At 30.2% G+C, this 16,696-nt stretch overlaps 2 protein-coding genes across 2 annotated transcripts in view; one reads left to right on the top strand and one right to left on the bottom strand.

Moving 5' to 3' along the window:
* Positions 1 to 4,213, bottom strand: part of Cpr66D (Cuticular protein 66D) — a 39,329-nt gene extending 35,116 nt beyond the window's left edge. Inside the window, exon 1 of the mRNA XM_076415643.1 lies at positions 4,108 to 4,213. The gene's annotated coding sequence lies outside the window, so the exon portion shown is untranslated. The remainder of the gene's footprint in view (positions 1 to 4,107) is intronic.
* LOC143203476 (uncharacterized) overlaps positions 1 to 16,696 on the top strand; it is a 175,847-nt gene that overhangs the window by 41,602 nt on the left and 117,549 nt on the right. The window contains exon 2 of the mRNA XM_076415649.1: positions 12,640 to 12,739. Within this exon, the coding sequence (XP_076271764.1) occupies positions 12,732 to 12,739 (8 nt within the window). The 5' untranslated portion in view covers positions 12,640 to 12,731. The remainder of the gene's footprint in view (positions 1 to 12,639; positions 12,740 to 16,696) is intronic.

Below are 16,696 nucleotides of genomic sequence, written 5' to 3'. Positions count from 1 at the left end.
AAAAATAGTCAAATTATAGAAATAGAACCCCCTACCGAACCAAGCCAGCGTCTTACAACAGCAAAAATGTAAAAAAATACAAACCTCATGAGCCACCAACTACCACTTTCTAGCATTAACCACTTGGAAGGTTTTTCTTAACCCAAGTTTAGTATGATGGATGATAGTGATGTAAAGATAATATTCATTATTGTCTTGGGCACTATTGAACCAGAAATGGGAAATCTTACGATGTAATGTTTATAAGCAGATAGTTTTAGATTATTATTAACTATTGACTTTTTCTAACATTTAAGGAATGTGCTTATTTGTGCATATAATAAGAAAAAATGTTAGAATTAGGACTTATTTTGTTCTGAATTAACTTATACTGTTCACAAAAGCTTTCTAACATTTGACTTTAAATTTAATTGATTATAATTTTATATTTTATACAGAAATAACCCGCATTTTTTCCATTTTATAAGTAAAAAGTGATAAGTCTTTCGATTGAGAAAATCGAGAGATTGAGAGAGATTTCTCTCGTGGATTGGCCCCAAGACCCATATAGCCATCGAGTCTAATATTGAATAGACCTATAGCAAACCAATTACATAGTCAAGGATATGAAAGCTACATCGTTACATTTAATTACATGAAATTAAATATTAATAACAGTCGAATTTTCGTACTATATATATTAAAACTATGAAAAACTTATTTAAACGAATTTATTTTAATATTTTAATTTTTTTAATATTATGCTTTCTGGTAAAACAAATATTACAATTCTCAAAACAACAACAAGCCATATTATAAGCATTAATTTAATGCGAACTAATCAAAAAATGCACATTACTTGGTTTAATTCCCCCTAATAACTAATGACGTTCGGACTTTTTTTCAAGAAAATCGATTATAATTTAATCAAATTCAATGATACTTTTAGAGATAGTATTTGAAAAGTATGCGCTTTAATTTTAATTATAAAAATGCAATAATTTTTACTACTTTCCAGTTATTTGAGTTTTAATGAGATATCAAGGTTATTGTTTATTAATATTCATAATAAAGTGCTGTTGTATTATTACTTTTTTTGACATCAGTCAAGATGTATGGGTTTTTACATTTCAAGAAAAGTTATATTGGAAAATTAAGGAAAATTATTACTACTAATTTTACTTATAATAGAGTACTATATAAGAACAGTTGTTTCCATTTATCGTTAAATATTGTTGCCGAAAACATTTTTATTATTTATTATGAAAATATGAATGGCACAAAACATCCAAGTACATTCGATAGACTATAGGACATAGCAAGTTTTTCATTATCCTCAGCATCTTCAATGTCAAGCACCTAAAAATGGTAGACGAAGACGCATTTCACAATTGTAACATGCTATTTTAACTCTTCTTACGATAAAGTAAAAAATAAATATCATAAAAAAATAACAAATATAAAAGTTGAGTTAGTCTTTTTATAGAATATATTATCAACGTAATTTTCTTCCAAGCCCATATACCGTTAAATTTTTATGTACATTTACACTACCTTCTATAATCTATATGGCCAAAATAGTCTTTTTAATATAGCACTTCATTATTTATTACCGTACCAAATTTGGATCAAGTTCGTAATCACTATTAAACCTCCAATCACTTCTTACATAAATTATATTGCTTTAAAATATACTATTTCATTGCCTCTTAAATCACGTTGTACGTTTTTAGTGTTATACTCTGATATAAGAAAAGTAATTTCAAAATTGGGTAACTAAACGAAACCAATCATCGTGGAATCTATATTATTTTATTTCAGATATTTTAACCATATTGAAACACATAGTTTATCAGGAACTAATAAATATTTTATATAAAATTAATAAAAAATCATTTATATGAAATTTCAAATCGAAAGTAATAGGTTATTTTTCATATATATAACGTAGACATATATTGTGAATATTATAATTAGTAATTTTGATGTAGTGATTATTTAAATTAGCTTAACACTTAACACAACCTTTTATCATTTGTCATATTAACCACAATTAGTCACATTTTAAAATATAATTATATTCTTATTAAACCATCCGAGAGAAAAACTTTACCAATCCCTCGTTATATAAGCTTTATTATTTTCCAATTAATTATTTGTTACTTTACTGCCAATTATTATTTTTACAACAAAATACTAATTGCCCGGATATTGGTAAAATATGACATAAAAGTATGAAATTGAAAATGAAAAAGCGATATCAATTAAAAATAATTAAAATATTTTATTATTTAGAAATAGACAATAACGTAAAATAATATTTTATTGTTTATTGAAAGATCTGGAAGCATATCATGGTTTCAACATCTTGAAGAAGAAATTTAGAAGGTATTATTTGATTAAACTTGATTAAAATACTTGAATAAATAAAGTGGGTTAAGGGATTTAAAAAATTAATTAATTCAAAGCACGAAATTACAGAAATAATTAGCAATATGTTTAGTAGATAATAAATAATAATGTATAACAATAAATTATTTTAATAATTGATACATTAATAATTAATTTTAATTTAGGTTATTAGCAATATTACAATTTACAATTTAGGGAAATTATTTTACTATATATCACTCACTATAAGCTCGTGTATTTTATGGGTTGTTATTGATATTGGATACCTAACTACAATGCTGCTGGATAACCTAACCTATAATTACGAACGGAGTTTTACGAAGTGGACGAGTATAGATTGATTTCCAAAACCTTACTGTTAAAGTGCTATCATAAAGTTATATTTTTAGAAACATAACCTCTAATTTTTAAATATTCCAATGTTCGTGCGTATAAAGGAGAATTAGGTCAACTATTGAAGGAAACCATGGATCATGAGTTGTTATCAATTGATAATGAAGAGGTCCTACCTCATCAGGAGTACTTCATTAAAGTATCATTCTATTTAACATTTTTTGCGATCGGACATTTCCATTTTGTATAGAAATATCTAAAAATGATTCCTTGATCAGTTAAAATACAAAAACCTCTAGGAAGGTGAGAAGCAATTAATACCTAGATATAAGCAATCTTTACACTAGTAGATCGTTCGTATATATTATTAGGTGCTTGTATGGATTTGTATCAACAACCTCTCTTGATGAAAATGGGAAGTATCAATATAAATCATTGTTAAATTCGATGAGTTTGATATTTCTTTACATACAATAAGAGTTTTTTTGTTGGATTTGAAGAGGTCTAGTACCAAATCCTATAAAACACTTGCCATTGAAATCAAAAATTGCAACAATTTTGACATTGTGGTTTCACTATTTGCCAGCCAACAATTCACTGACAATGAAATGTGGATATAATGTGACAATCCTAAGTGCATAAAATTATGGGTTGGTCCAGGAAAGTCATCCGCATCGACACTGAAGCGGAGTGTTCAAGTCTTGCTGTGCATATAGTGCGATGAACAAGGTGTAAAGTATTACGAACTGCTAAAACCGAATGAAAATGTTGCTGCAGAACTGGTGTCAATTGAACAATCTGACCGATATTTTATTGTAGAAGGAGCAGGACTAGCGAGTAACAGACGCAGTGTTGCGCTCTTACATGACAGTGTCTTAGGATTCGTGAAGGATACACTGTTGTAGCTCGAATAGCAAGTTCCGTTGTATCCAACATACTTGTTGAGGTCACTATAGCATGGCTTGGTGGGTATACGGTTTCTGTATGCTAAGAACTTCGAAAATGGATCGATGATTGGTTAGCTGCCAAATCATTATCATCAAAGATGACAAAATGTTGAAGACATCATGAAAATATATTAATATATGTGTTAATTATAACCGATTATTGAATTTCACTGATATTAGCAGGTATCTGGAATTCACTTCGAATGTAACACAAATAAAATGTTTAGGAACAAATAACTTTTATGAAATATTAATTCAAGTTTACGATATGATTTTATTTTTTATTATTATTACAACGAAAAAAGGCGGATGAGTTTACGATAATGTTTTTAAAAAAATTCATACAAAATATATCATTATAACAATAATTAATTATTAAATAATTATACATATAGATATATAAAACTAGATAGCAATGAAGAAAATAAAAACAAACCAGCACAGCGTTCAGCAAAAATTATCTATAACCAAATCACAAACACCACCAGACTAGAAAATAGAAAACAATCTAAAGGCTTTATATAGACTCACATCCTCCTACCTGGCGGGAGACAACACTTTCATTGCAGTCTCAAGACGGGCGGTGGGCTCGCAATCCCTGCTAATGGACAAAACGGGGAACCGAATAAAAAAACCGTACGCGCCGGCTAGAGAGAAAGGTAAGGGTCAGTGTATCAGCGATACGCTCAGCGTCATTGGTACAATGATACGGTGTTGCGGGTTGCGCAATCGATTCGGATTCAGATCGAAAAACGCAAAACTTCTGCAATGGGACTGAACGAATTCGTAAGACCGTAAAATGTATCAGCATATTTGCGGTAGAAGGCCACTAAGTTCATTTAGGAATACAAAAAACGATTGTGTCTTACGGTAATTATATAGAACACATTGTATCGTAGACAGATTTTTAAACTTATCGTTAGAATTACTCTCAAATCTTATTTTGTTCTTTTATAGTTTCATGAAACCTTCAGTTAATATGTATAATACATTATCAGAATAATCTTCTGATGTGGAACCTTGTCCAATTTGGTTATCAATATATTATAGCTGCAATTTGGTTTTTTAACTGAATGCTCAGTTTTCAATTTTAAGCTTACGATGGTTGTTATGTTTGTGTATCTGTTGGATTATTGTTGATAACTTCGCGACAGAACTTTAGCACCTGAAGTATTACAAGTGCAAAATGCAAAATGAATGGGAAAAGCGCTCCTTTTATAACGTTTACAGGAATACTTTGACTAGTCTCCTTTATTCACATAATTTAAAGGCTGCAAATTTTTGTTAAGAGTTGTAATGAAGAATGTGTAGTGTACTAAAGTTCTGTCGCGGAGTTATTTAGTTATATGATAAAAATTGAAAGCTTTTGATGTATTCACGTTATAGTACGAACGTTGTCTAATCTGACTAATGTTTATTCTAATCTCTGCAAAATTCCCTTAATGGCTAAAGTATATAATTAATATATAACCGATTACAGATTTTCACTAATATTAAATACATTATTACATTAATACATTATTAGAAAAACACAGTTGAAGCAAAAACTTGGCTTGATGTCGAGTTTCCGGACACTGTCAAAGTAAAATCAACCATTAAGGATTAGTATGCTAAGATTAGACGTGGTGAAATGAGCACCGAAGACGGTGAACGCAGTGGACGCTCAAAAGAGGTTACCGACGAAAACATTTAAAAAATCCATAAAATGATTTTGAGTGACCGTAAATTGAAATTGAATGAATTAGAAGACATTCTAAAGATATCAACTGAACGTGTACATCATATCATTCATAAATATTTGGGTATGAGGAAGCTCTGTGCAAAGTGGGTGCCGCACGAGCTCACTTTTAACCAAAAACAACGACAAGTTGATGATTCGGAGCAGTATTTGAAGATGATCAAGCGTAATAAACCCGAGATTTAGCGTCGATATGTGACAATGGATGAAACATGGCTCCATTATTTCACTCCGAAGTCCAATCGACAGTCATCCGAGTGGACTGCATACGATGAACCCGCTCCAAAGCGTTGGAAAAGGCAACAGTCATCTGGCAAGGTTATGGCGTCTGTATTTTGGGATGCTCATGGAACAGTTTTCATTGACTACCTTGAAAAAGGAAGGACCATCAACAGCGACTATTACATAGCGGTATTGGACCGTTTAAAGGACGAAATCGCCGAAAAACGACCGCATTTGAAGAATAAGAAAGTGCTGCTTCACCAAGACAATGCACCGTGTCACAAGTCACTGAAAACGATGGCAAAAATTCATGAATTGGGCTTGGAATTGCTTCCTCATCCATCGTATTCTCCAGATCTGGCCCCCAGCGACTATTTCCTATTCTCAGATCTCAATAGAATGCTCGCTGGGAAGACATTTTTGTCCAATGAATAGGTGATCGCCGAAAGTGAGATCTATTTTGAAGCAAAGGACACATCGTACTACAAAAATGGTATCGAAAAGTTGGAGGGTCGCTATAATCAGTGTATCACCATTGAAGGGAATTAGGTTACATAAAAAAAACTAATTTTGCCAAAAAATGTATTTTACTATGGTAGGCCGGGGACTTTTCAATTGACCTGTTAAATGGTTCAGTGGAACATATATTAGTTGTAGTTATTTATAAGTATGTTAAGACAGAGAAAAATTAATGGTTAGTTGCACAGAAGTTGTAATAAGTTAATTAATTCCAAGGAAAAAATCCATCTATATTTTGTATATACTTAACAATCCATATATTTCTTATAGTCATAAAATTCATCCAGCTGAATGCTGCTTCACTTATAAACGTATCAAGGTCGATATAAAATATAATAATATATCCAGTCGAGCTACTTTCTTTCATACACATTAACATAGATTTTAAGAAATATGTTTACCGCTTTGTTGTCTAGCGTAGCGAACATTTCGTGCGTTTAGAGCACGTATACAAATTATGTAATTATCAATATCGGTTCTTTTATTTCACGGAAAGTGATGATATTACATAATTCTTTTAAAATGAAAATGAGTTAAATAAACTCAAGCGAAATATGGAAGTGGCGCATTCATTTTACCTGTAACTGTCTATGAATATTTTTGTTCGTTTTAATACTATATAGATTTATTATTTCAGTTTCATATCAATGTAATTTGAATTTTACCAATATCTGTGTTTTTTATTCCAGATGTTTTTGCTAGACTGGGTAATACGTTGTAATACTGGGCAATAATACACTTTGCCTACTTTTTTGTACAGATGTTTCTCTTGTTGGAATCAGACACCCTGTGTCAAGCGATCAGTCATTGTCACAAAATAAGAACATCCATCTAATGATGGAAGAGGTCTAACTGTGGCGATGTCAACTGCAATAAATCCCTCATATAGCTATAAAAAAGTATTTGTTTTTGATTTAGTGTCGAATTACCTGTTTTTTTTTGTCAATTGATACAGCTTGGTGTTATTGGAAGTTATGTCGAACTCAACGTATTCACTAGACATAGTGTCTTCTGAATGCCTCTTGTTCAGATCCATGCAGCATGGCTTGTCTTGCACACGGTCTCGAAATACTGAAAATGTGAGAAAATGAACGGATTATTTGTTGTTTACTAAACCAATATCGTTATTTTGATATGGTGGTGGACTTTGTTAGAATTATTGGTATCATATATAATTGTAGAAGTACTTCAGACTTTTAAATGTTTAAGGAAATCCCAAAATAAAAAAAACTGGTTTATTAGTAAATCTGACTATAAATACATTGTGGTTGTTTAGCTGGACACTCAGTTTTCAGTTTTAAGTTATCATTAGTTATAACTATTTATAAATACTCAACAAAATTTTCATTATAATGCTTAATAAAAATATATTTTTAGTTTTTAGATTCTAGAATTAGATGGAAAATATATTTTTTAAATATTTTAATATTATAGAATATATATATAAAATATGTATATAGTAAAAGATTATCAAAATACATGGAAGCATCTAATAGATATATATGTTGGCTTTGTAAGTATCCTCTTGTTATATCAGATTATCAGATTTTTTGATATGTTATAAATTCAAAAAAATTGATTCGAGGATACATTTTTGAGTCATTTGTGGAGTTTAAATCAGAATTGAAGAAACCTCCCGATATTCAAAAGGAATTGAAGAAGAGGGGATGAAATAAACGTAGGAAAAATTAATAATTTTTTTATTATTGTTTAATTATTACATTGTTGACTAGTAAGTTTCCGACTAACCTACAATTTGTCTTTATGATAACTTAAATCTAGGTATATAACTAAGAGGACCCATCGGCCCTATCTCAGTCTCTGGTGAAATAATGTATACATGTCACTGCTGTATTTTTTTATTATACGCACCTCACTACTCAACACTACACAAGATCAGATGGTTTGAGTCTTTTGAGTCTGTGTTCTGTTCTGGTGGTATCCAATAGCTGCGACACTTCAGTATTCTCATTAGAATGAAGTTTTTCTTCATGCCCCCTTGCGATTCTCTTGATTTCTTGTCTGACTGTGGGTATTTGAAGGTCTCTATGTAGGTAATCAGACCTATAGTATTTGGGTGCACCCACAATACCTCTCAGGACTTTGTTCTGAAAAATTTGTATTTTATTTATGTTACTCTTTGTATAACATCCCCATAATTGAACTCCGTATATCCATATAAGTTTTAATACTTTGCTTATATAATAGTAGTTTATTATGTACTGATAGTTATGATTTTCTTCCAATTAGTCAGTACATTTTCTTATATTTCAGTTCCATTTCATTTCTTTTCTTCTTTTTATGTTCCTTCCAGCGACGTTTTGCATCAAGATTCATTCTGAGATATTTAGCACTATTGCTATATGGAATGATTAATATATGACAATAATATGGATAATATTATTTAATGTTATTGGTGCCTGTACGGTCTGATTGTAGGTGAACTGCACATGCACAGATTTATTTTCGTTAATTTTTATTTTCAAAGCTTGTGTCCAATTATTTATATTGTCACTTGCCTGTGGTAATTTTCGTGAGGCCTCTTCACTATTGTCTCCGACAGCTATAATCGCAGTATCATCAGTGTATAGTAGATAAAGCATTGATCCCAGTACACTTCCTTGTGGAACACCTGCTTTAGCTTCTTTTATTGTAGAGTAAGCTTCTTCTTGTTTGGCTCTAAATATTTTGGTTGTAATGTACAATTTTAATAGTTCGGTGTGTTGTTTTGGTAAAATTTTCTATAGTTTATGAACAACGCCTTCATGCCATACCTTATCGAAGGCTTGTGCTACTTCTAAGAATATAGCTGAGCATACTGTTTCTCTCTATCATCGGTTTTATTCTTTTCAACAGGAGTTTTTAACCTTAGATATTACTGGCAGCAGTGATATAGGTTTGGTGCCTTCGAGGTTCTGGGATAATTATAATTTCCGCCATCTTCCAAATGCCTGGGACATGTTTTAATCTAAATACTGTATTGATCATGTCGGTAAGTTTTATAATTCCCTTTCTTGGTAGTTTTTGCAGTAATTCTCCTGTTATTAAATCGTAACCTGGTGATTTTCTGGGATTAATGCCAGATTTAACAACTTTGGTTAACTCTTTCGGTGTGACTAATTCAATCATCGAATTTTCAGCTTCTATGTCCGGCAAATTATATTCAATATTAGTTTCGTTTGGTTTGAAAGCTTTTTCTAGATATTCAGCAAATGCTTCTGCTTTTTTGGTGATTGAAAATAAATAATAACGTTAATAATCCATTAAATTTAACTATATAAACTACATCAAGAAACTTAAGAAATGAAAGATGATATAACAATCTCCCTTTAAAATATCAAGTTACTCCAGACTCAACGACACTAATTGATAGGAACTGTGTTTTCCCTTGTTATCTGTTGTTAAAATTCAATGCTGCATCCTATGTGGCGAAAAAACGTAGAAAAAGACGATAGCCAGCCGAGAACCTGCATATAATGAAGTCCATTGTTTCCGATTTCTTCGCAAAAAAATTAATCGTTAGCTCAAAAGCCAATCTGGTTCTATCCGGCGTGTTTTTTTTTTGTTAGACTCTTTGAGCCTAATGATGCTTCCTGTTACGGCAAAACGCTGACGAAGTAATTCGAGACAAAGCTAATAAGGTGTCGATTTTCCTGGATGCTATAAGGACCGCTCCCCAAATGATTCATTTGATGTTTGTATTCGATTGTTTTTTTTTTGGTTATCGTTTTCTGACGACAAAGGCACATACTCTGATAGAGTAGAAATAATCAGTAATATTACGAAACAAAAATTAATTGAACTATTTACGTGTGATAAAAAATCAATAAAATCCAAAAAAATATTATGTAAAATTTGGGTCATCCTATATAATAAGTGTACTGCTCGCCACGTATATTATTGAACTAATATAATTTGAGAGTAAAATTACTATTATATAATGACAGGATTCAAAAATATCTCAATAGGATGTCAAAGTAAACCAAACCAACAAAAATTATTTATATACTTATATGTATATGTTGTATGCCATAGTGTTTTAATTTTTAATAGAGAGAAAAATAAGAAATAATAAATTGTAAATGATACCAACCTACAATATAGGAAAAATGGAAATAATAAGTAAGTACAGCGACTAAGTCGTTGTTTTTTTAAATTTAACAGGTCAATTGAAAAGTCCCCGGCCTACCATAGTAAAACACATTTTTTTGGCAAAACTGGTTTTTTTATTCAACATAATTCTTTTCAAGGACACTGATTATAGCGACCCTCCAACTTTTTATACCACTTTTGTAGTACGATTTGCCATTTGCTTCAAAATAGGCCTCAGTTTCGGCGATCACCTCTTCATTTGACAAATATTTCTTCACAGCGAGCATTTTTTTTTAAGATCTGAGAACAGGAAATAGTCGCTGGGGGCCAGATCTGGAGAATACGGTGGATGAGGAAGCAATTCGACGACCAATTAATGGATTTTTGATATCGTTTTCACTGACTTGTGACACGGTGCATTGTCTTGTTGAAGCAGAACTTTCTTTTTCTTCAAATGCGGCCGTTTTTCGGCTATTTCGTACACCAAATGGTCCAATAACTCTATGTAATAGTCGCTATTGATAGTCCTTGTTTTCCTACGCTTTGGAGCGAGTTCATCGTGTGCATTCCACTCGAATGACTGTCGATTGGACTTCGGAGTGAAAGGATGAAGCCATGTTTCATCCATTGACACATGTCGACGCAATAACTCGGGTTTATTACGCTTGATCATCTTCAAACACTGCTCCGAATCATCAACTCGTCGTTGTTTTTGCTCAAAAGTGAGCTCGCGCGGCACCCACAGAGCACAGAGCTTTCTTATAACTAAATATTCGTGAATAATGTACACGTTCAGTTTATATCTTTAGAGTGTCTGCTATTTCATTCAATTTAAATTTACGGTTACTCATAATCTTTTTGTGGATTTTTTAAATGTTTTTTTATTAACACTGCTGTTTTTGTATTAAATACACCTCACTACACACTACACTACACAAAATCAAATGGTGTTATTCTTTTGAGTCTGTGTCCTGTTCTAGTATTATCCAAGAGTTTTATTACTTGGATATTGACAAGAGTTTACCTTCATGTCTCTTCGCAATATTCTTGATTCAGTATCTGAAAGTCTCGGTGTAACCAATTCTGTAGCATATGTGTGAACCTACAATATTTCTCAGGATTTTGTTCTGGAAAACTTGTATTTAAAGTAAACTGCGATTGTGGATTCACAAATAGAAACCAGGAATCATAAAAGATGGAAATACAAACAATAAAAGAAAACAATACATTTAAAAAAAGAATAACAGAGCTGATATCCTCAGAAAAAGAGAATAAAGCAAGATCGTTGGCAGAAAATAAGATAAGAATATGAGGGCCAACGCTTCATGGCAAGTCATTCTTTCAAACGTTCTAATTTTTATCCTAAAAATTTAAGTATTTCCTAACCAATAATTTACTAAGACAGAAACTGTTACATCATAGTTAACCGGAAATCACAGTGGAAATCTTTATTCTTAAGACAACCGAATTTGCTGGGTCAATAATCTGGTTTCTTAGAAATATCCGAATGCAGAAAAAACTTTTGCGGTCCCACCAAACCAACGACACTTTTTTCACTGACGAAGGTAATGATTCTACTTAAAAGGATCTCACGTTCATTGATCTTGATTCGTTCAGTTCACGAGAAACTTATATATCGAGATTCTTAAAATAACACCATATTTTAAATAATTTTTAACTATTATGTACAGTATCGGTGACGCAAAACTAATTTAACTTAAAATAATAATTAATTTAAGTTTAATAGAATTATTTTAATGCAAATGTATACAATGACTTATACTAAGTGATACAATATATAATCAGGCAATACAATATACACGTAAAAATGGAGACTAACAATATTTTCATTTACTGCATATGGTAATTACATGTTAAAATTTAAGGGAAATGTTCTGATAATATGCACATATGTATTTTAACTTATTTATCAATGTAGATTTTAATGAAAGGCTTATTATTAAAATTACAATTAGGAATTGTATATTGTTTAAGCAATGATCTTCCAAATTTGGGTCCATAGCCGTTTGATCGGTCAGGAATGCAAATAATATAACTTTCTGTTCAGAAACTTGAGTTAGGAGATCATGAGAGGTTTCTTGAAGTTTATCATTGTTTATTTACAAAAATCGTTTCTACCCTAGGGCAGAATCCTTTGGAAAAAATTAACCTGGCTACTGGTGTGTCCATTTAAGTTGCCATGCCATATTTTCTATATATTGTGGTGTTCAATAATATTGAACGAAAAACTATTGTTTTATATTGAGAAATATCAAAACCGTTGAATTTAACATTTAAATTAATCGATACTTTGCTTTTTTACCAATCGATATCGCTGATCAAAATAAATGCAAACACCTATTTAATTTTTTTGTAAATTCAATGTTTTTTTTTCAGATTATATAATGGAAATGATATTTAACAAAACCATATAATCCATTCGTCAAAGGAAGAGATGGCTGAGTGGGGACAATGTCAAACGTATACAGATGAATAGGTAAGTCCATTTTTGAGGCTACATTAAAAATCATCGTGGTCCGGTAATTCCGTTAGATATTCTCAGTATTGCTTGAGACGTAGCTAGTAAGTCTGTGTCTTATTTATAACCAAACTTCTGATATCGGCATAGTGTTAGTCTTCAAGGCGTAAAATGTACTCTGTATTAGTTATTAAAATAAGGGGTAATGTTCATAAGTTTTATATTAACCTATATATACCATACATATGTATATATATAGTAAAAATGGCACTAAGAACATAACATCAATTTACGAAACATTTTAGAGGAGGTAAAAACTACCAAATTTTTTTTATATATTTTAAAATTCAATTTTAATTTTGAATTAAAAATTAAAGGATATAAAACAATGAATATTTGAATATGCAATAATACAAATGTATTATATATAAATAAAATTTTATAACTTCATTGTAGATACAGTCCTTTATAATTCTTACACTAATTACTATTTAATTACAATACAATAAACGTTGCACTAGAACATTTTTCCAAATAGAGGCAAGTTTAATATATTTCGTGGTAAAAGGGCTTACCCACTGAAAAACCACTACTTAATATTTTGTGTTTTTTTTTGTAAATATACTTTTCAAGTATTTATTTTATTTTATTTCTTCTTAGGCCTGCTTTTCTTTGATATTTTGGCAGATTACTCTTCCTTATTAACATATCATACAGCTGTAGCAATTCTTTCCTAAATAGCTACCTTTTCAGGATTAATGGTATTCAATATTTTCTTCCACTTCTGCAATGCCTATAAACTAGACAATTAATTAAATTATTACTTAAATATATAATTCCCTATTACCTTGTTAAAATCAATTATAGAATATTGTCCTGGGATTCATATTGGCTTTCGTATTTGCTTCAATATTGAGTCTTATAACGTTCTTTTAAAAACAACTTATATAGACAGACCTAAATTAATTATTTGCCCGTAAGTCTAATCGTAGTAAAAAGCGTATCTAATCTCTTTTTTTTTCAAGGCGAGATATAAAAGTTAATGTCAGAAAGTTTGTTAAATAAATGATTTTTCTAAAATAAATAACATCCAGGAGATAAATAACCCAACGGCAAATTTGGCAACATCGACTATTGGCATTTCGGCTTGCCGGAGGTATATTACGCCGACCGATATACGAATAGAGCCGAAAGTAGTCGAATCTCTGGACTACGATGATTTTTATTGTACTTTTACTCTATTTTTGTGTTTCCATTTTCATTATATGATTCAAATTTATTAGTGTAACACATTTAATTTACTAATATGCTTTTATTCATTGTGTGAAGTTCTTCAAGATATTTTAATTGATTCTTCGAAGATTTTTTTAAAACAACTTTATACAAATCTCTATAATTTTTTTTTAACATTTGCGGGAATCGCATATACGATCGATATATTTTAATAATCTTTATAATTTAGAAATTTTCATTCATTATTTTTATTCAGGTATATACGACCTGCTATTCGTAATGTATATAATATATTTTATATTATGTTATTATATATTTTGTGTTAATTTTACGTTAATACTACTTTTATTTAGCTAAATAATTAATATCAATATTAATTAATGTTATTATTCTGATATAAACAAAATCATATTTGTCTAGTAATTTGAATATATAATTTTGATAACACAAACGAAAATTTTTATTAGCAGTTTTAAATTAACCAAATCAATATATTTTTGTGTATTTTTCTATGTTATATTGTATTATGTTCTATTTATTGATTATTGATATCTTATTTATAGCTTCAGTCTTTTTCCATTGTGATAACACGGTTTAATAGGTGTAAGGTCATAATCCATGTGATATATTGTGCCATAATCTATATTAACATGCATCCTTAATGCCTTTTGGTGAAATTGTTCATTACCTGTTTAAAATATCGTTAATAAATCTATCTATATATATATATATATATATATATATATATTCATATATATATTCTTCATTATGTGAAGTTCTTCAAGATATTTTAATTAATTATTCGAAGATTTTTAAAAACAACTTTATACAAATTTTTATAATTTTTTTTTACTTTAGCAGCAATTGCACATATGATGGATATATTTTAATAATCGGTATAATTTAGAAATCAGTCTTCATTATATTCATTCAGGTATATACTATCTGTTATTCGTAATGTATAAAATATATTTTATATTATGTTGTATTATGTATTTTTCTATGTTATATTATATTACTAGCGACCCGCCCCGGCTTCGCACGGGTGCAATGCTGATACTAAATTAAATACACTACAGAAAAAATATGAACGTTGTATATAAAAGCATAGCGGCCCGCTCCGACTTTGCACGGGCATAAAATATATATGTCTATGTCACTCAATGAAAACATGATTAAAATCGATCCAGTATTTTTGGTTCATTCATTACTGACCTTGGCCTGCACGCATTAAATTTGGAGTAAAACAATTCCTCTTCCCCTATACTTACTATGAAGATTTCCTGCTATCTTTGGAATATATAAATTCATAGAATATCTAAATTCATACAATTTTTATTACATTACACATTTTTAAACACAAATTTTAAATTTGTAATATCTCCGAAAATATTTGTTTAATTTACATGCTGTAAGGAACCATATTGATCTATATTAATTGCACACTGTATTTAAGGTACTTAATTCGATAAGGATTAATGCCGTATTGCTTAAAATAGCTTCGTAAATAAGCCATTTTCTCACGTAAAAAGTAAACAATAAAAATGGTTAATGTGGGTTATCCCTAAAAGATAAACATATACCATCGCGGACTTTTTTGTAGACCTTTTTATGGTGTACAATACTGTAGTACATTAATTTGATCTAACTCGTAGGGTTAGGCAGCGTTTTTGCAAATTGCTAAATAAGCCTAAAAAAATAGGTTAATTTACGACATCACGTCAGAAACCTCTAAAATTAGCAATGTTGCCTTAGTAGATTATGCATGTATTATACATATAAACCTTCCTCTTGAATCACTCTATCTATGAAAAAAACCGCATCAAAATCCGTTGCGTAGTTTTAAAGATTTAAGCGCACATAGGGATATAGGGACAGAAAAGGCGACTTTGTTTTATACTATGTAGTGATGTTCTATTATTGATTATTGATATCTTATTTATAGCTTCAGTTCTGGTCCTTTATGATAACGCGGTTTAATAGGTGTAAGGTCATAATCGATGTGATATATTGTGCCATAATCTATAATAACATGCATTTTTAATATTTAAAATGCCGTTAATGGATCACAATATCACGTCTATACTGCATAACACAAAACCGAAATTACATTAATGATAATCCGACACAAGAGTGGTTTTTCAAATGTGACCTTGTAAATACTACAAGAAATTGAACAAAAACAACAATGATTTCAAGCTGTCTTAAAATAATTTACAAAAGAGAATAAGAAAACCCAACTATCATCGTGATTTAAAGGTCGATCATTATTTTACTTTTGTATTGTGTTGCTAAGTTTTTTCTGGTTTTAACAATAATTGCTTTTCCCGCCATAATTATATCGATTTAAGGTTTATGAAATACCGATTGTTCTCCACGAAAGAAAGAACAAGCGTACAACGGAACAAAAACCAAAAGAGATATTCTTGCAATCGGTAATTTTAAATGATTGTTTATTGATTATTTTTTGTCTAAAAGGTATGAACGCATCGCCTCGAAGAATTAGTTATTGCAATTATTCATTAAGTAATAGAAAAATGCTTGACAGATAAATATTTTAATTCCAACTTTTTGCTGTTGTTAACACAACAATATTATGACTATGAATTTTTTGAAAAAATGTCGGTGATCTAACCAAGAATGACTTAAAATATATTTTTAGTTGCTAAGTATTTTAAAATATATTTTAATAAACAGCTAGGAGAATATTACACGGTTCGAGGGTTGACTTTTATATTTCAG

This window comes from Rhynchophorus ferrugineus, unplaced genomic scaffold, assembly GCF_030347505.1.
Source record: "Rhynchophorus ferrugineus isolate W39M unplaced genomic scaffold, kcgeb_rfMv2 rfM10, whole genome shotgun sequence".
In the NCBI taxonomy this organism is placed as follows: Eukaryota; Metazoa; Arthropoda; class Insecta; order Coleoptera; family Curculionidae; genus Rhynchophorus; species Rhynchophorus ferrugineus.
Note: the sequence above shows the minus strand (reverse complement) of the source record. Positions and strands in the feature narration are given on the sequence as shown.